This window comes from Macrotis lagotis, chromosome 4 (assembly GCF_037893015.1).
Source record: "Macrotis lagotis isolate mMagLag1 chromosome 4, bilby.v1.9.chrom.fasta, whole genome shotgun sequence".
Classification (NCBI taxonomy): Eukaryota; Metazoa; Chordata; class Mammalia; order Peramelemorphia; family Peramelidae; genus Macrotis; species Macrotis lagotis.
In genome coordinates this window covers 55,188,568-55,208,993 of record NC_133661.1, presented here as the reverse complement: position 1 = coordinate 55,208,993, position 20,426 = coordinate 55,188,568, and the positions used below count along the sequence as shown (strand labels likewise).

The 20,426-nt window shown below is 40.9% G+C and overlaps 1 protein-coding gene across 3 annotated transcripts in view; it reads right to left on the bottom strand.

The window, feature by feature from the left end:
* Positions 1-20,426, bottom strand: part of ADK (adenosine kinase) — a 580,911-nt gene that overhangs the window by 34,245 nt on the left and 526,240 nt on the right. For 2 of the 3 annotated variants that reach the window (XM_074232887.1, XM_074232888.1), the window contains exon 9: positions 17,469-17,583. In XM_074232887.1, the coding sequence (XP_074088988.1) occupies positions 17,469-17,583 (115 nt within the window). Of the gene's footprint in view, positions 1-4,878; positions 16,647-17,468; positions 17,584-20,426 lie in introns of those variants that run through there. The other variant, XM_074232889.1, reaches the window with a different exon arrangement.

The window sequence follows — 20,426 nt, the reverse complement described above, 5'->3', positions numbered from 1 at the left end:
TTTATTAAAAGTATTGATTATGACCTGGGGCACTGGAGACATTGATTTTCTTGCATCCTTCACAAGGAAAAAAAATGTTCAAACCAACATGGTATTGATTTACTGAGAAACCTACTCCATAGCTCAGAAGAAGCAAACCTCAAGAATAATCACCATCCACAATTAGTACTGGTATAGACACAAGTTTTTAGGAGTTTATCTACACATGAACAAATATATGCATGTTTCAATGTGCCAATGTACATACAGAAACATGGATAAGACAAGTCTTATCCAAGGCAAAGGTGTCCAGTGAATCTTAGTCTTATTCAGTAGTTGAGTCACAGATTCTCACTGTTGGAAGGGGGCTCTCTGGGGTGATCTAGTTTCACTCTTTTGTTTTGTTATTTTTTTTTTTTAGGTTTTTGCAAGGCAAATGGGGTTAAGTGGTTTGCCCAAGGCCACACAGCTAGGTAATTATTAAGTGTCTGAGCTCAAATTTGAACCCAGGTACTCCTGACTCCAGGGCCTGTGCTCTATCCACTGTGCCACCTAGCCGCCCCTAGTTCACTCTTAACTAAAGTATGGGTCCCCTCTACAACTCAGATAACCTCCACTATTTTCAAAAACACCAGACTATTTAATAAACACGTTGTAAAATTTTCTTGGCTTCATAGGAACATGCTACAGTATCTGGAAGACCTATGGGCAGGCTGGTTTCTTTTTTAAATGAGATCCAATATTGATGAGGATTCCTGCAATGTTTATTAAGGTCACTTTTGGTTCTATCATAAAAGGGAAAAGATGTTTAGTAGAAGATGTTTACTTACTTTAGAGAGAATGTGGCATTTAGAAAGAATTGATCTGTTGTGTGATATCGGGTTAGATGAAGGACACTTTGAAACTACATATGCAGTCTCTTGGGTCCTTTAACACCAGAAAGTCACAAAGGGCCGGGATTGCCTTCATGGTTCAGAAAAGCCTTGTGGATTGCTGGCTTATCCTGAGAGCTAAGTTTTAAGGCAGGAAAGACATTTCTTCTAAGTATGCGCTTGGGGGTATCAGAGGGAGATTAAGGGAGTTGTTGCAGACACAGCTCAGCAAACCCCAGATCTTAACCTGGAATTGATAGAGAGCATGCTATTCCAACACAGGTATGAACTTTGAGGGTCTCAAGAGTCCTGCACCTGGAGACAGAGTAGGTGCTTGAATCTGGACTCTTCCATTTCTGATCTCTTTGACCTCGGGCAAGTCACTTTTGCTAGAGAATCTGTGAAGTCCTTTCCAGCTGTAAAGTAATAAGCTCATGTTCCTGTCCTAGAGGGCACCAGATACATCAAGAGGAATGGTAGGTAGGAGGAGTGAGTTTTATCCTCTCTCGGATCTAATAGATTGTGGGGGGAGCAGGTGGAGAGCCTCTTTGGAGGGGTAGGGAGCAGGATGGAGAGGGGCCTTCCACCAGCTGTGCTCCCTGGCAGCAGCTGGGACTGACATCTGTGCTATAGCTTGTGACCCAGGTGTCAGAGGGTCTTCAGGGATGATGTTCCCCACTTCTGTGACCGGATTGGTCAGGAGTCCTTATTCATAGGAGACCCCTGAGGGCATTCTCATTGCTATGACTCCATTTCAAAGTGACAATCTCACTAAGACGGGAGAGCTGACTTTGACCAGCCTTCAGGAGCGTTACTGGCCCCTGACATATGGGACAGAAATAAGTGGCTGAGGAGTCAGTTTGCCAGACCGTGTCATCAGCACCAGGACTCTGTCGCCTGAAATGAACCCAGATCCAAGTGGATGTATTTGTATCTCAGAAATGAGAAACAAAGACTCATGGAATCTTGTTAACATAAAGGTCCCTAAAAGATCCCTTTGTCCAGTGCTCCCACTGATGAGGCCACAGGAAGTGATGGGACATGTTTACCATCACAGAAGTGGCAGAAGAAGGCAGTGTGGCTTAAGGGATTTAACAACAAGCCAGGGGCTATGGCTGGAAGGTACTGCTCATCCACCTGATCCCACATGGTGCTTTCAGGCCACCATGTCTCTTCCTTTGTTAGGGAGATCTGAACAGGCACCAGTGACAGACTGGCACAGAACTTGTCTCTAAGGTTCCCCATATCCCTTGGCCTATGGATCTCAGCAGCTGCATCAGCAAGAAAGGAAAGGGGCCAACTCTTCAGCCAACCTCTGAAACCAAATGGTGAGGTCTGGTGAAGTGAAGTGAGCCACAAATGGAATGAGAAGAGGCATTGAGAAGAAGCTCTCCACTCCACCTGGAGATTGGGTATGGTTCTGCTGAGGCTAAATGCGATTGAATGATAATGATCAGAACTGTATATGAATCCATGGGTTTCCTGACTGTCCAGTGTCACTGACTGAAACTCTGACTCTGTAATGAGGTGGAGCCTTGGCCTGACAAAGTGGGAACTTTCTAGGAAAATTCCTGGACTGGAGACTCGGCAGAATAGCAGAGCCTGAGAACCTTCTGGCGGATGCCAGTCCTGTGTGGAGACTGCCAGCCTTGTCATTCATTAACACATAATTATAGACTTTCGGCATTAGCTGATGCTTGGTGGTTCCCGAAACAACAGTATTTTAAAACAATTGAAAGAGAAATTAATTTAAATAATTAGAATGGGGCCTCTTGAGCGTTCCACATGTGTGCATGGATTTTTTCCTGCTGAGTTCAGAAAAATCTTCATGCAGATGACTTTTCTTTCAGGAGATAACAATCTTGAATCAGACTGTCCTAGTACTTATAAATTATAGGACTTTTTTGTTTTGTTTTAAAAGTCCTTCCTAGATGCTACTGCCATATAACAGTGCCCTGAACTGTTTAGACACTTCTCCTGTCTCCTCAGTCACCTTGGGTCCAAACCTCAAAACCATCTTTGACTTCACTTTCTCCTTGAATCTCATTTCTAACCAGGTGTCAAATCCTATTCATTTCTTCCTGAAATACCTCTGGAATCCATCTCTTTCAGTGGTCACTACTCCAGTTCAGACTCAGATTACCTAAGTCCTGGATGATGTGCAATAGGCTCTTTACAGGTTGGCTGCCTTCCTCCATCGTCTTCCAGTAAAGGCAGACAGCTCAGTCCATCTTTGATTGGGTTCCCCTGCTCCAAATCTCTGTAGGGTTTCCCACTGCCTAGTAAAGTCCAAACACCCTTGCCTGGAATTCTAAATCCTTCACAATCTGGCACTAAGAGACTTTTTCAGCCTTATTATTCATCACTCTCCTCTAAGAACCCTCCAGTCTAGCCAAACTGGGTAGTTCACTTGCCATTTCCCAAACACTTTGCTGCCTCTGTCTTGGCTTACACTGTCTTCCTAGAAAGTGCCCCTCTTCCTCTTCTACTTAAAGGAAGTCTCCCTTCCCCTACAAATTCCAGCTCTGATAACCCCCACATTACAAAGTCTTCTGTTATCCCCCAGCTGGAAGTGATTTGTTTCTCTGAATTCTTATTTATATCATTCGTCTGCTATTCATTAATCTCATAACCTATCTTATGTCTCACATTAAACTCTAAGTTTCTTGAGGACAAGGACCATGTCACATGCATCTTTGGATCTCCATTAGCAACTATAACATTCAATAAATGTGCTGAACAAATGAAAGTAGAAATGTAAAGTGATTAAGGAGAAAAAGCTAAATTCCAATAATCTGAATATTTCATTTTTTTTTTTTTTTAAGGTTTTTGCAAGGCAAACGGGGTTAAGTGGCTTGCCCAAGGCCACACAGCTAGGTAATTATTCAGTGTCTGAGACCGGATTTGAACCCAGGTACTCCTGACTCCAGGACTGGTGCTTTATCCACTACGACACTTAGCCACCCTGAATATTTCATCCTTGACTGATTTCTCCTCAAATTATCTGGAAGTCTCCCTCTATTTCCATTTGGAACTTTTAGATGGTTCTAATGTCTATGGGGAGAGTTCATCTTCCTGGATTCTGGTTGCTATGTTAGTGGGATTGGAATTGATCAAGTTCCATAGAATAGGGAATAACTCTTTTAAAATCTTGCTTTTGACTAGAGTGGAAGACAGAACAAGAGCATAGGAAAATACTAAGAACATGTTCTGCCTGCACTTCTTACATTACTAAAATCTTTGGTTAATTATGTTTCTCAATTATATCAAAAGTGAGATAAAACCCAATAAGCTAGGAGGAAAGAAATGGTAATGTTTGAATCTGGAACAGTTTTCCATGTGTGACTATTTGGTGGTCTTAATTCAAGTCAGTGCTGCCAATAGTGATCTTTTACAGATACACCCCCAAGAGGCTAGCTGGGCTGTTTGCCTGGTATCACCTCTTAAAGAAAACCTAATGCTGTCCACCAAGAATTCCTTCATGTGCTGCAAGTAACTTTCAATTGACTTAAAAATGGAGCACTTTTATGGGTCCCAAATTGAACACTGTTAAGACACAAGCTGATAAATATCAATCTATTTTAGATGGAAACTCTGGTGCATGTCTTATTTCCTTTTTTTTTTTTTAGGTTTTTTCCCAAGGCAAATGGGGTTAAGTGGCTTGTCCAAGGCCACACAGCTAGGTAATTAAGTGTCTGAGACCGAATTTGAGCCCAGGTACTCCTGACTCCAGGGCTGGTGCTTTATCCACTGTGCCACCTAGCCACCCCTGGTGCATGTCTTATTGTCAAAGATTCAAAATAGCCTGAAAAAAGGGATTCAAGAGAATTGCAAAACATCCTTAAAGATTTGTCATAGGGGCCTAAGATCCCAACTCACTAACTGCTCTCAGAGCAAAGCTGACTCAAAGAATTATCATCTATCCTGTTCCCTACTTCCAAATAATAATAATGTTTGTCTTTCATTATCAAAGAAAACTAAAACAGCAGTGAGGTGATGCTAGGACAAGCATGTGAATTAGATGTGGGTGGGTGGGTGGGACCGTATTGAGTCCCCAGAATCACTTTTTCCTCAGAACCATCTGGGTCCAGTGGTCAGATATGAATTAGGACAACTGGAGATGGCCTTGGATGCGATGGAGACAATCACGATTACTCCAAGACTGGTGCTCTATCCATTGTGTCACCTACACGAAATAACTACATTAAAGGAAGTTGAATTATTGGCTGAGAGGTAAATAATGATTAAGAAGGTGTAAGAGGAAAGAGGTGGAGAACACTACAGTCACATTTCCCTTCTAGGTGCCATTCAGAGTAACAGGTCCTTCACCCCTTTGGGCTGCCTCTCCACAACTAGCATAGATTCTTGAGAGGGCAGCTGCCACTGGTTCAAGCTACTCTGGGGGTCTGCACTGCTAAAACTGTAGCATAGGAAATCCTATCAAGGTGTTTATTTACCTTTCTGTAGTTAATCAAAGGACACAATTAGCTTCATTAGCATTTACTGGAAATAGCACCTTAAAAAGACTATAGAACATCCCTCTACCCTCAATAAACTTAGGCTAGGTGCTCTCTCACAAAAATACAAACCATTAATAAAGTGAGTGAGCAAGTAGAAAGGCTCAGGTTAGAGGGGCCCCACATGTGGTGGACACACATGGAACCTGTGTCTCTGATCTCCTTGCACGATATCCTCCGCCTACTCTTGGTGGGTGCATTGCTTGGATGGGCTCCCTAGTAGAGGACCATTGGCCCCCTATGCAGTTAGCCAAATTGTAGCTTTGAGCTTCCAACTAAGTTAAAATCCTTAACTCAACTCCTTCAAAACTAGGGCCTGGATCCCTTGCCCTAGGACCAGTGGAAAGTTCTTCCAGGACTGCCCCTTAGAGTTTTAGTCCAGAGACCTGTTATTTCCCAGCTGGGATTTGGATCCCAGCTACAAGGGTTACACTCTACCCAGAAGGTTAGAATTCAGGAATTAGCTTCTCAGGCTGTATTCAGGAACATGCACCCTAAAATTAAGACATTTTATCAATTGATTATCACTTGATAATAAAATGGGGAGAAGAGAAAAATCCCACCCCACTTTTCTGTAGCCTTGTTAGAAGCCCTCTTAATTGACCAGAGTGAACTCCCTTTTTATTTTTAAACTATCAATCTTTCCCTTTTGCCTGCATAAGTGGATGAACACAGAAAATGCACCTAGACAGTCCACACCCAGGGGCAAATCCATTATCTACCAATCCATGGTGAGGTTTCCTGACTCTCAGAAAAATTCAAATGAGCCACTCAACATCAGATGCCTTAAAAAGCTGAAAATGGTTTATTTGTAATTTTATAAAGTGGATGGAGGGGACTCAGTTGATCAAACCTGATCAAACCATGGCTATAGTCACACACACATAAAGGTACAGGGTTCCAAGGAACTATGCCAAGCAGTCGGGTCCAGAAACCTACACCTCCCTGGATATCTCATCTCCCAAGATTCGTGATCATTTGGTATAGCGTCCACTGCATTGCTAGAAACAGGTTCACACTTTCTAGTAATTTGGAGTTCCAATTTCTCATAGGAACAGAGTTTTTCAAATCAATCTAAGGCACTGCCATATTCCAAGGGAATTGAGCGATTTTACTAAAGCAAGCACTTTCTGCACTGGGTCCTTGTTGTGACCCATCCATGCCTGCCAGGCCCACGTAATCCTGGATCACTGCAGGTCAACGTGAAGATTTGTAGCAAGGCTGTGATTTTCTATTTTTATACACAAAGTAGGATCTTGTCTAAGATACATTGATCTTACTTTGATGGCCTGCAAATTCTTCCTCGGCTGTTCTGTCACTTGAAGTCTGCACTCTAGATTTTAGAATCCAGAGAAAAAGCAAATGAAAAGCATTTATTGGGTGTTTCCTAGGGGCCAAGCCCTCTATTGCAGACTCTGGGGATTTGAATATCTATGTTCTCAAGATTCTTATATTCTAACACACCCAGGAGAGCCACAGGGATAATGAAGTAGATCCAAGGGGCACTCACTCATCACCCCCACCTTTCCAGAAACAGTGGAGGACTAGGCGGGTCTCCTTTCTCAGGAACAGGGGGAAATGGCAAAGATGGCAGGGGTAGGGGATTACAAAGAAGGTGGGGATGGGGGATGGCAAAGAAAGATGATGGGGTGGGAGATGATAAAGAAAGATCGTGGAGTGGGGGATCGCAAAGATGATGGTGAAGGTGGGGTGGCAAAGAATGCAGGGATGGGAGTGGTAATGATGATGGGGGGGGGGGGGCTTGGCAAAGATAGCAAGGCAGGTAGCTGGATGGGACCTGAAGCACAGCCTAGACTGAGGTGGTTCCTACCCAGAGCCCTGTGGGCCTGCACTCAACCTGGGCAGAAGTCCCCAGGCTGGTGGATCAGCTCAGACACACTTCAGGTTTCACCTCCCAACAGTTTGGATCAGGAACAGTTTCCCCCAAATTCTATTTCTAACCTCTATGGGCCCATTAATAGTGTTCCTGTGTTTTCAACAGTGACTGTAATATTTCCCAATTTAGAATCATCTGCAAATTTCATTAATGCACTATTTACTCCTTCTTGATCATGAAAAAAGATGCTTAAGAAGATTCTGCCCGCACCGACTTCTATGCCACTGCATTACAAACCTCCTTCTCAGCTGAATTCATTAGCCTTTTGCTTTACTCTATTTATCATCTTTAAACCAAACCAATCTTGAATCTTTCAAGGGATTGCCCCTGGTACTTTCATCGAGAATCATGGAGTTCTTTCTCCCTACAATTTTTTTTAACCTTATTAAAAATTTCTCTAAGACTCCATGGGGTTATTTATTGTTAATGATCTCTTAAAATAAAGTATAAAGTTTGGTTCTTTTTATCTTGATATTTTTTCCTTTTTTCCTTTTAAGAAAGATACTTTCTTCTTCTTACACATTTGCTACTTTTCCTTACTTTTTCCAGAGTTTAAGGGTCAGGATATTTTGTTCTGCTTTAGGGAGAACAAACTAGCATCATTTCTTTCTTGGACTTAAGATCTGGAGACTGAGGATGTGAGTTTGAATTTTGACTGCCCTTTGTTACTCGAGTGACCTTGGGTGAGTCTCTTGACCTCTCAAGGTCTTAGTTTGCTTCTCTGTTAGATGAGGGGGGTGGGCGACATCTTTAAGGTTCTTTATACCTCTAAACCGAAGGTCTTATGGCTGGTGGGACCCAGACCAAATTCTCCCTCCTCTCAATTCTTTCAGTCTTCAAGGCTTGTAGTGCTAAGATCTTAGAGGCAGCTAGGTGATGACTTGAGTTCAAATCCAGTCTCAAACACTGACCAGTTGGGTTTACTGTGGGGGAAAGTACCTTCGTTGCTGTTGGCCTTGGTTTCCCCCACCTGTAAAATGGAGTAATAATAACTTCAGTGAGGATTGGATGAGATCTTTGTAAAGCCATTGGCAAGCTACAGTCTGATCCAAACGCTTGTTCTTCTAGCTGTTTGTCCCTCATGGAGGCCTGACCCAGTGAAGCAGTTTATGACTCAGAGGTCTGTGGCAGGCATGACAGGAGCCCACTCACCTCACAAAGCAGGATTCCCCTGCTGAGCTATTCGCTGACCTTCCATCTATTGGCCCCAGCTCTGCCTGCTTCTCTCCATGGGATAATGGTTCTGACTCCCTTTCAGCTGAGATTTTCCACATCTGTCCATCCCTTTGCCTGCCTTCCCCTGGACCCAGAGCCAATGCTAGGGAGCCTCCTGTCAGAGTGTGGGTGGACCAGCACTTCCCAGGATCGTGGTTCATGGGATTGCTGTTCTGTGCCCTCATTGGGCACTGCCTTCTTGTGTGCGAATGAGGAGTGTGTGCGCTTTACTGAGTTCCCACTCTGACCTGACCCACCATGGGCACTTCAAAGGTTCTGGCTGGCTGGACTGAACAGAAAGATAAAACCTGAGCCCAGGGATCACTGCATGATGCAGGGGTAACTGGTCAATATGATGAGTGTTGTCCTATGGGATGCAGTCAGGAGAAGCAGCAGAAAAGCCTGGGGTAAGTCCAGTTCAATGACAATAGACGAAAGCTCAGCTTGATTTCAGGAGGATGTTCCTCCTCTTACCCTGCTGCCCATGACCTTTCCAGAGGAACTTTTTCCATTTTGGCAATCTTTGCATGGGTCGCTGGGGTTCTTGTATGCCCCTCAGGAAACAAACAGTAGAGGAAATACTAGAATCCTGTACCCTCTCTTATCTAAGAGAAGCTTTATGGAATGTCTTCTCCTATAGTTAGGCTGAGTCCTGGATTGTGTCCCCTTCTCCTTGATTTGCTGGCGAAGGCACAGTCCACTTCTCCTTCCCACGTGGGCTTCACAAGGACAGGGACTGTGCTTAATTCATCTCTGCCTCCCCTGCAGGGCCTGGCACTGTCCCTTGGACTCAGTAAATGCTTGCTGCATAAATGAATGAATGAATGAATGAATAAATGAAAACATGGAGTCAATGACTATCCAACTAGGCTTGGGCTCTTCAGATAGTCCTATTATGTTGGTGTCTTGTATTAGTGCAGCTGTTGAGATTGTTGTAGGGCTTAGGACTCTGGGGATACTCACACTGAATGACCTTGGGGGACAGGGTGAGGAAGAGAATGTGAACTGGCTCCTGCTCCCCAATTCCAGTTCCAGGATTTTAGGACACACACGGGGAAAATCCTCTAGCCCTAGACAAGTATGCCCATACTCTTAAAGGACTTAAGAAACCTAAAAATGCCTAGGAATACTAGGACATAAATAACAATGCAGGTTACACACAATAATTACAAGCTGACCTGTCCCAGAGGCTCTGTTCGCCTTGTTGGCATAGTAACAAAACAAAAAAAGAATCCAGACAGACCTTTAGAGTTGATTGCAATGAGATGTGACTTATAATGGCATAATGAAGTCCTGCCCAGTGGAACACCCTTCATTGGGGAATCCAAAAAGACTATAAAAATAAAGATTATTAGAAACTGGATGACAAAGGCAGAGAAATTAGGGGACTCTTGGCCACAGTGAGAGCAAAACCCTAGAGCTCTGGCTCCTAATGAACTGCCCTACAGATAATCTGAGCTGCTAGAGCCACTGAGCATGGGGAACAATTTTAACTGAAGTCAAAACAGCTAAGATTGGTTTGCATTGGGCCAAGGCTGTTTCATTTTAATAATTTGTAGGCAATCTCTTTTTTTCTTTAAATGAAGGAAATTTTTAGCTATTCACTTGTCTGAATCAGACTGTTCTACCACACCCCCAAAGATTTTCATCTGGACTGAAAACTTAACACTCCAAGTTTCAGCCAAAAGAAAAATTTGCAGCCAAGTTGTAAATCTCTGAAAAAAAAAAGATGTATTTTAGCGACTAATTGAAATGCAGAAGGAACACTCACCAGTCACAAACAGTAATTACCCTCAAAAAGTAAGTAATGTGCCACTTTAATTAAATATCAATTTATAACCATAATTTCAAGAGCTATTGAATTGCAGCAATTGATTGTTTAGATTTTTAAAAGGAAATGAATAAATGAATTCTCTAAGAATTCTCTAAGAATAATTTAGACTTCAAAGGTGTATAAATGTATACACACATTAGATGCATGTAATTTTCTACACACATGTTTGCATGAGGGCATAGACATGCTTTGACACCAGAAAGTTTTCAGATTCTTAGAAAGTCTAACTATGGAGCAGCCACAGCTTGTGGAAACCTTTCTGGCACAAGACCCAAGGCAGTCTGAGATAGACAGTGGAAAAGTTCCTTGGACTGGATATGAGGCATTAGCTCATCGGGTGTAGGGGGAAAGCTCTTTATGGGGACTCTCTGGGGTCCTCCTGTGGGAAGAGGGAGTTTGAGTCATATTTCTGCTAGCACCTCTACCTATTTAACTGAGGCTTTGTTCCTCCTACCATCAAGGCTATACTTTTGAAGCCATCATCATCCCTTCAAATAATATACCCTGAGGAACAAAGACTAAAAAAGACAGCATGGTTCAGTGGAAAGAATACTGGCCACAGAAAATGAGGAATTCAGTCCTGACTGGGTCACTTGCTTTCAGTGCAACTTTGATGAAAACATTTAACCTTTCTGGGTCTCAGTTTCCTTATTGTAAAATGATGGAGTGGGCTGAACTGAATGATTTTCAAGGTCTCCTGCTGATCTAAATGGCTTTCCCCTCTTTGGCAGTGAGCCCCCCAAAACCTCTTCTGTCTTCCTCCCAAACCCAAGTCAATGGGGAGGCACTGGCCCAACATCAGCAGTGCTATTTTACAATTCATGTACCATTCTTACTAGAGTTATCTGTGGAGCAGAACTCATATGATGACACAACTGAGATTTCTGTTCTGGTCTCCATCTCTCTAGTGCATTTCAGTTTTAGGCTGAAATGCTCGGCTGTGGATCCCCTTAAGTGGGGGGGGGAGGGGGAAAGGTCTTCTGGACTTTTTTTCATGTATTAAAATTACTTAATTTGGAGGGGATCAGAGGTCTTGAGCTAGATGGGAATCTCATAAGCCATCTCATCCCACCTCCTCATTTTACAAATGAAGAAACTGAAGTTTAGGAAGCTGAAATAATTTATCCAAGGCCCTACAAGTATTGATTTCCCAGAGGTAGGATTTGAACCCAGGCTTTCTGATTCTAGAATCAGGGCTTTTCCTATAGTTTTTCCCTTTCCCCATAGTTTTTTTGAGGAAGATACTTCAGAAACTCTCTACCTCTATATAAATGTAACTTATTATTGTTCTAAAAACAATAAATTTGCTCTCCCGTTTTACTCATGGCTAGAAACATGAAAAGGAATGACTCTGTTCTAGCCCAGTCTTCGGCTACACCAACTCCAGAATCCATTTCTCACACTCAACAATCCCAGAGAGAAAGAGATTTCTGTAATGTTTCAGTCTATGTATAATATTGACTGTCTCTTAGCTTATTAGGAGCTTTGCCTTTTTGGAGGGGAAATACTTAAAAAAAAAATGAATCATGAGCTTGACAATTGAGTCTTAGGCAAAGAAGGTGATTTTTAAAGTCTCACCTGAGCAATTTCTTGTGCTTTTTTTTCATGAATGCCTAACACAGACGTCTGGGATGAATGATACTTGGTTTTACCCATACTGCCACCAATCTGTACCAGCAAGAATAGCATTTAGAATTGGTTTGACTTTGGTGTAGATGTAATTGAGAATGATTTAAAATAATATTTTGTAGCAACAGGAGTTACTGTGATAGGACCTATTGAGATTGGGATTTTTATTTTTTTTAGGGTTAATATTTTCTGGTGGGAGCTGCCTGTGTTTTGTTTCTCTCAGGACCTAGAAAACATGCTACTATTTGGTTTCTCCCATAATGTAACAACTTCATGAGTAGATAGGCTGCAAGCTTCCCAGAGGGCCTAGGAACATCAAGCCAAATCCTCATTGTGTATTCTTATCAATTGCCTCAATAGATAAAGTTCCTCCAAGACTTCTATCTGGCAAGATCTGTAGATTATCACCCAGAGCAAAAATACTTTAATACTTTCTGATAGACTGTCTGATTAAGCAACACTCATGACACCTTCCTGCCATTTTGTGATTCCTGAGAAAGGCTATTTCCAAGAACCCCTTCTCCTAAGAACTGAAATAAACTACCAAGATCATTTCATTCTATAAACATTCATTAAATGTCTACTGTGTGCAAAACACTGTTATTCAATAGGAGAGCTATAAATATAAACAAATAAGTTTTTGCTCCTATTCTTTAAGAGTTTACTATAGCAAACAAAATAAATACACAAATAAATAAAATACAAATAAGGTGATGATAAAGGGACAAAGTGCTGTGATCAGAGGCCCCTAGTCCAGCTGGATAAACAAATGAATAATTAATCACGGGCTATATGTCAGCTATAGAAATTTTAACTCCCTGAACGTCAAACTCACTGAATAGCATCATGGCTCTAAAATGAAGAGTAATTAAGCCAAGACTCTAATTCTTGAGAGCCAGTGAATTTTAGTAGGAAGAGCACTGAATTTCAAATTAGAAGAATTAGAGTAACTAGCTGAGTGACTGTGGATAAGTCACTGACTTGTTGGGAGTTTGAATTTCCTCATTTGTAAAGCTGAGAAGATAATACCTATCTCACAGAGCTGTTCTGGGGAAAACTCTTTTTGAATTAGTAAAGTACTACCACCTTCTTATTTTCAATTTGGAGGAACTGGTTAGAACTCCTTGAATAAATTCTCATGTAACCAGTCAGGTTGCTTAGTAGGTGAACACTGTAATAAATAGTAAAATAGAATCACTAGCCCCTTTTTTTCCTTTTCCCCTCTGATACCCATAAAGTTTCTGGTCCTCGGTCAGTTTGTTAGAACAAAAGTATCATTTGGATGATGGATGGCAGCCAATGTGTCATGAGCTGAAGTGGGTTGACATGTAACAGGTTGGACAGGAGAAACACCTTAAAGTTTTGAAGATAGGCAATCTCAAATATTCTGGTTCAGGTATGAGCTTCTGGGAACCATAATCAAAGGAGAGTTTAGAGTCAGAATGGGGGAGGGGGTTCCACTCTAACCAAAGTCTCAGAACACAACTCTGAGTCTAAGCCACAAACATGGGTAGGATCCCAGAACACCCACAGTACTGGAAGCCAGGAATCTCAAACCTCTGGCAAACCTTTCCCCAACTTAGTCTAAGGCACCACGTATGTGGAGGGGACCCCTCTGAGGGTCACTTGCCACAGGAAATGGCCATCCATAGCCAGGATGCCTCCAATCTACTGCTCAGATGTTAGCTTCAATTAGGTTGGAATGGGGGATTAGAATGGAAATGCTGGCAAAATGACTTTTAAATATTCTTTCTCTTAAGAAAGGATTACCTGGGATATAATTGGAAAGTATCTAGTTCAACTTGGGATTTGTAGGGTATGGGACAATGAAGAACTGACCCAACAATTACTGCTACATGTAGTCAACTATGATTATTTCTATTTAGTCTGCAATGTACGGTTTAAGACATGAGGACTAATTAATGTTTTAATAAGTGTGTTGGCTCTGTCCTGGGCCATTCTAGAATACCACAGTATGGGAAATTAAGGGCCATTTTCCATCACCCCCTCTCCTCCATCTTCTTTCATTACTATTTTAATGTTAGGAGGTGGGGAAAAGCTGATCCATATTCAGGAGGAGAGGAGGGGAAAACAATAACAAATTGGCATCTCTTCTGAGAATTGCCCCACAGGCCAAGCATTTTTATGTTCTTAATCATTATTAAATGACTTAACATGACACCCAGAGCCTGGCGAATGATTGCATCCTGACATGAGAACGAATTACAAATGAAATGAAAGATCAAGCCGTATTAGAGGACCGCCTCTGGGAAATGAAAATCTTTAATTCTCTTTTATTATTGACATTTATTTGGCTGCCATGAATAACAACATAGCAAAGAGATTCAGCTCGGCTTGTGCACTGAATAGCTTATCCCAGGGCTCAAAACTGCATTAACATTTATCATGTTTGCTTTTGTAGCTGACACTGCCGCACAGATTCTCGATCCATCTTGTATTTATCATGCAGCACAGATAAGAGTGCAGCCTCTAATTTAAGTTCATTTTCATATGGTAAGAACAGCAAAGATTAGCAAATGTCCTTCAAATAAGCTCCTGGTTGTAAACATTTCCAAGGGTGGATTAATAGATTTGTTAACAAGATCGGTTTAAAGAAGAAAGTGAGTGCATGAGGCAAATTCAATTGCTGGATAAAAGTGAAATTTTAAAGGTTTCAATTTTGGAAAGGACTTGCAAAATCTCACTGGAAAAGCTGCTGTTAAGTGTGGTTTGCCTCATTCAAATATACAAAGCCTCTAAAAGGAATGTCTTCATATAGATCAACCAGAGAACATTTTATTGACTTTAAAAAGTTAGGACTATAGCTGATGTAAGAAGAGGAGGGGGTAGGAAGTGGGAGAGAGCCTGCATGGGCTTGGATGGGAAGGGAGGGACAGAGCAGGGTGGGACTCCAAGGATGCTGTTATTTTTCCAGTATTTACTGAACAACTGGAATAAGCCACTTGATAAATTTTAGATTGTTATATCTAGAAGTAGAGTAGGGTAGATAGTCTTTCACTGTGAATTATTCCTTTCCATTGCAGAAATCAAGAGTCTAAGAATTTTTTATCCCATGTTAGTAATGATAAAAGGATGTATGGCACCTGTGACTTTTGTTTCTGCTCTTCTCCTTGTAGTGAAACACCCTCCTCTCTGTATCAGACCTATGATATTCTGCTTATTCTGGAAGGCCCGGATGCTGACTTACTCAATTACATTTTTTTCCTCCACTTAAACCTTCATTGATCTCCCCCTTCTCTGAATTCCCAAAGCCCTTAAGAGTCAGAGAATTGCAGAACTGGAGATCTCCAAGGCCATCTAATCCAAGCAAATTCTGAATCTCAAACATGATGTCATCCCCAACTGTGGATCCTGCACCTGGAACAGGAAAACCAGACCTTTAAAAAGCCCATTCCATTGTTGTACAGGAACCATGATTAAGAAAGGTGAGGCCACCTTGATTCCCCACCACCAATTCTTTAAAAGGTACTTTTCACGAACAATCAAGGTAATCAAATAGGACATGGGCTATGATCAGCAACAAATAGTAAACAACTTTCAAACTCCCCTCAAAAACTTCCAAAAACAAAAAGTTACATTAAAACCCAGTGAAGTTTTCATTTTAACCTTTAAACAGGGAAAAGTAAAAGTGAGAACTGACACTTTCACATTAACCAGCATATGCTGGTTAAACAAATTTTCATGACTCAATAAACTGAAAACTGCTTAATTCTTTTTTTTTAAATTCTTTTTTTTTTTAAGTTTTTGCAAGGCAATGGGGTTAAGTGGCTTGCCCAAGGCCACACAGCTAGGTAATTATTATGTGTTCTGAGGCCGGATTTGAACCCAGGTACTCCTGACTTCAGGGCTGGTGCTCTATGCACTGCGCCACCTAGCTGCCCCAAAACTGCTTAATTCTTAAAGGGAAAAGAAAAGATCCCCAATATTAAAAAAAGGGAACTGGGGCTCTTTTGAGGAAAGCCATGTCAGGGTCACTGCTGAATTTCAGACTCCTCAAAAGATCTGTGGGGCATCCCTCAATATTCCTTTCACTCACTTTCTGTCTTCTGGGGTCAAACCATAACAAATACCTGAAGAGAGTCATCTTATCCCACTAACCTCCACAAATTCACTGTTCTCCAAACCAAAACTTCTCATATGGCATATTTTTCAAGGTCCTACCTTCATCAGCCAGGCTACCCTCCCATCTGTCAATGTTGATGCTAAAATCTGGCATCCATAAACAGTGAAGTTATCCCAAAGTGGTCTGACCAAAATAGGGGCAGTTAGATTTTTGCCTCCATCACTTTGGCAGAAGATAATAATTTTTAAAATTAAAATTTATTTTTTAAATGAACAAAAAGCTATTTTTCTTTCCTTCTCACCAACTCTTATTAAAAAAAAGGGAGGGGGACCCTATAAAATGTAAGCATAGTAAGGCAAAATTCCAACAGTGGATATGTCTAAACAATTTATGTCTCTCTTCTGTATTCTGAATCTGGGCAAATATAATTTGATAATTATTTATAAACTTGTAGCATATATTGTTTGTAACTTTATTTCACAAAGTAGGCAAGATGGGCAACTTTATATTACATTACAGGTAATAAACAGGCCCTTAATGAAGGTTTCTTCTTCCAAAATCTTCCTTCCCCAACTAGTTTGAAGCTCCTTGAAAGCAGGGAATACCTGTTCTGTATCACCTGTAATAATGGGGAGGCAGCACAGGATTTTTAATCTGGAAGAGCCAGAGTTAAGAAATCCTTCCTTAGACTCTTATCAGCTGGCTGATATCAGGCAAATCACTTAATATTCTCTGCCTTGGTTTCTTGATCCATAAATTGCGAGGCTCAAATAATTTAACACTTGTAAAACTCTTTGTAAAGCATAAAGTACTATATAAATGCTATCCTTATGACCTAGAGGACTTACTTCATGTTCAGACAAGTGATGGTATTAACCCACAGGCTTATGAATGAGTGCAAATGAAAGAGGAGAGCCACCATAATGGAGACACCATCGCTGTATGCTGGCTAAAACACCCTTTTCCAACTTTTCCACAAGGAAAAATACAAGTGAGAATTTTGACTCTAAAGCACCAAGCCTGGGAATTCACTTGGTCCTGGATTTCACTCCTTCATTTTCACAAAAGCTCAAACTTACCACACTAAAGAAGCACCAACTGCTTCACCAGGAAAGGGTGTTTCTAGCTCTCAGCAAAGACATTTAGATAGATGAAAAAAATCTCACATCAGAAAAATTGAAATAAATCACAGTTTTAGGACTGGTCCTGTAAATATAACTTTCAAGTCTCTTATATTTTAGTAGGGCATTACCTTTTTCAAAATACATCTTTGCTGTGAAGAAACAGAAGGCAGTATCTTTTAATTAAAATTTTAAGAAAATTAAGGTAGACACATTGTTTTGTATATATTATGAAAAAATAAAAATTTGTGGCAAGTAATAAAGATATGATTAATGTCTATAATGTGCATATATCACACAATACCTATATGAGAATGTACCTGTGGCCATTATTGTGTCGTTTTTCCCTTGAGTAAAGATTACAGTTCGCTGCCTTTTCAAGTTCACCTTTGGCAGGGCTTGTACCTTCCGGGCTATCTCTTTAATTTCTTCAGTCTATTAATAGAAATGAAAAGAAAATTCTTATAATTAACTGGCAAAGGAGTACAAAATTTTATAAATAGATCAAGAATTTTGCTGCTTATGAGGAGAATAAACTAGATTTGGCATCTATAAAGGTGATTTGCAAAAGAGGAAATATTCTTTCAAAGGTTTATACAATATAATGATGCTATTGACTTAAATTTGGTAAATATTATCGTATCTAAATCAACTGATGTAATACAAAGCTGAAATACCTGGAGGGCTTCTGCTCCTACTGGTCCTGCCCATTTCTCCCAACAAGGAATGTATACCCCTGAAGCCCCAGAGTCTTCACTCCCCCCATTGTGATGAAGGCATCTCTTTCCATCACAAAGGCTGTTGGCTTGAAAATTTCAGGGGGTAGGGAATTGTTTTACATTTTATTATTATTAGGTATGAAGAAGTACAAAGCAAACTTGTTTAGAAGAGGAAGAGACCAAAATTAGAAGGATGATAGGAATAAACGGAAGAAGCCATTCCAAAAAATTGTTTACAAGAATTTATCACTCTCTTCCAGTCCCATCAACTCAGGTATTAAAAAGACAAATGACTTGTAGGTGAGATGAGTGGGAAGGAGCAAAGCAGACAAAATGAGCAGTTTTCCTGTCTCCAGATCTTAGTTGTCTAGAGAGCACTTGTGCCAAGAACTGGGCGAGATTAAAGTTCAGCTAAAACTTATTATTTGTCCTCTTGGGTTTTGAGAATCTAATACTTACAGTGAGCTTAAAAGCATACAAAGTCCTTCCCTCCCAACTATCTCATGAAGGAGAGAATACAGGGATTCTCATCACCACTGACAGTTGAGGGAATAAAGGTTCACAGGCTGGCCCATGGCATCTCAGAGACTTAGATGATGTCAGTAGGGCTTCAACGTTGGGCCACTCTTAACTCCAACAACAGTGGTGTTCTCTCAACAGTCATTTTGCATAGGTCCCAGTAAAAGACTCAGAACAAAACCTGGAATTGGTATTACAAGGTTGGACAATGTTTGTGGCTGTTTCATCTGCTCCCCTGCCTACAGTAAACCAACAAGTAAAGATTCACACAGTTTTCTGCTGTTTTGTATTTAGAAAAATGGTTACATCTGTCAGTCAGTCATTCTAGGGCCTAACAATGTCAACTGGCGACATGTGCCTAACTCATATTCCTCAAAATGAAGTTTCAAACATTTCCTCTAGCTCCTAATTAACTGAGAATAGAAACAAAACAAAGCAGTCATTACTGATGCTTATATATAAAGACTTCACAAAACCAGAGAGGACTGTTAAGGCTCTCCTCAACCATCTCTTCTCCAGTCTCCTAGTTCATTGCTGTCTCCTCCTATATTCTGTTTTGCAGAGTTTTATTTCCATAGGTGCATCCATTCTCCTGAAGTTCTTCCTAGTTTCTTCTCAACTAGAAATTGGCATCTAAACTGTACAGAGGCAAGGTCTCTCATTAGCAATGAGTACAAGAACAAGCCTATGGAATATGTATAACAGAAGAATGAGTGTTATCTTAGAAACACATTGCCTCTATCTTTTTCTATTGAAGGAAAGTACCACCCAGCTGATTCTGCTCTGTGACTAGTCATGAACTTTAATTTTACTGTCATAATCCTATCTAAGAAGTCGGCCAATTCCTTATCTTGCTCTCATGAAGTTGGTGTCTTCCCATGAACCTTAGCCCAAGTGCCTTTGCCTGCACATTTCCCCTAATTAGCAGGGTTCTTTGGACTGCTAGACAGTCCTCCAATTTACTGAGATTCTTAAGTCTAATATCTTCTTTCAATATCCTGATACGCACTGTGTTTCATTTCATCTGTAAACTTACTGTCCTTTCCCATTATTTTGGTCACAAAATACAAATAGTTTACATATAATACAAAAGTTTAATACCATTGGGTTGAAGACCAATACCACAGGATACTATTTCTGATGTTCCCCAAATGATGCTTCAGTTGATTATGATATTTGATATTTTCCAAAGAGGTGGGATATTATATCAGGAAGCACCTTTTATAGATGGAATCAGAAAAAACAAGCAAGCAAAAAAAAAAAAATGACATCCCTTTCACTTCTTCATTGAATGGATCATTCCTGACATTAAGAGAATTGCTTGGGGTGGCTAGGTGGTGCAGTGGATAGAACACAGGTCCTGGAGTCAAAAGTACCTGAGTTCAAATCCCACCTCAGACACTTAATAATTATCTAGCTGCATGGCCTTGGCCAAGCCACTTAACCCCATTTGCCTTGCAAAAACCTGAGAGAGAGAGAGAGAGAGAGAATGAATTGCTTAAGGATTCAACACCTTGGTCTTCCAGCAGGACCTGGCTTCTGTTCTGTTAAGGAATACAGAACATTACTGGGGTTATTGAAACTCCCTGTGGAAAAAAAAGACTCTAGATTTAAATGAGGTGGGAAGAATTTACTCCATTATCTTCCAGGCAAGAAATGTGACTTATTGTGACCATTCCTTTCCTGCTATTTGTGGGGAGAATGGCAGGAAACCAGGTCACATCTCTCAGGAATTCTCTATGATTCTTTGAATCACGGTTCTTCAAGGCTCTCTCTGGCTCTTCTTGACCCCCTACTCTTTCAGGTTTATGTCAGGTGGATGATCTGGAGGGTTTCTGGACAGAAAGACTCTGGGTTGGGTCTGAAAAAACACCCTCCAGAGTTCCACAAAGAATGTTGCCATGTCTTATAAAACCCCTGCCACCAACCAAGTCAAAATTCAGAATAGGAGAAAACAAATCCTCGAGCAGAGAAAGTCTGAACTTTCTCAATCACTTGCAGACAATGAGAATGTGAATTATTTTTGTACTGGAAATTTTG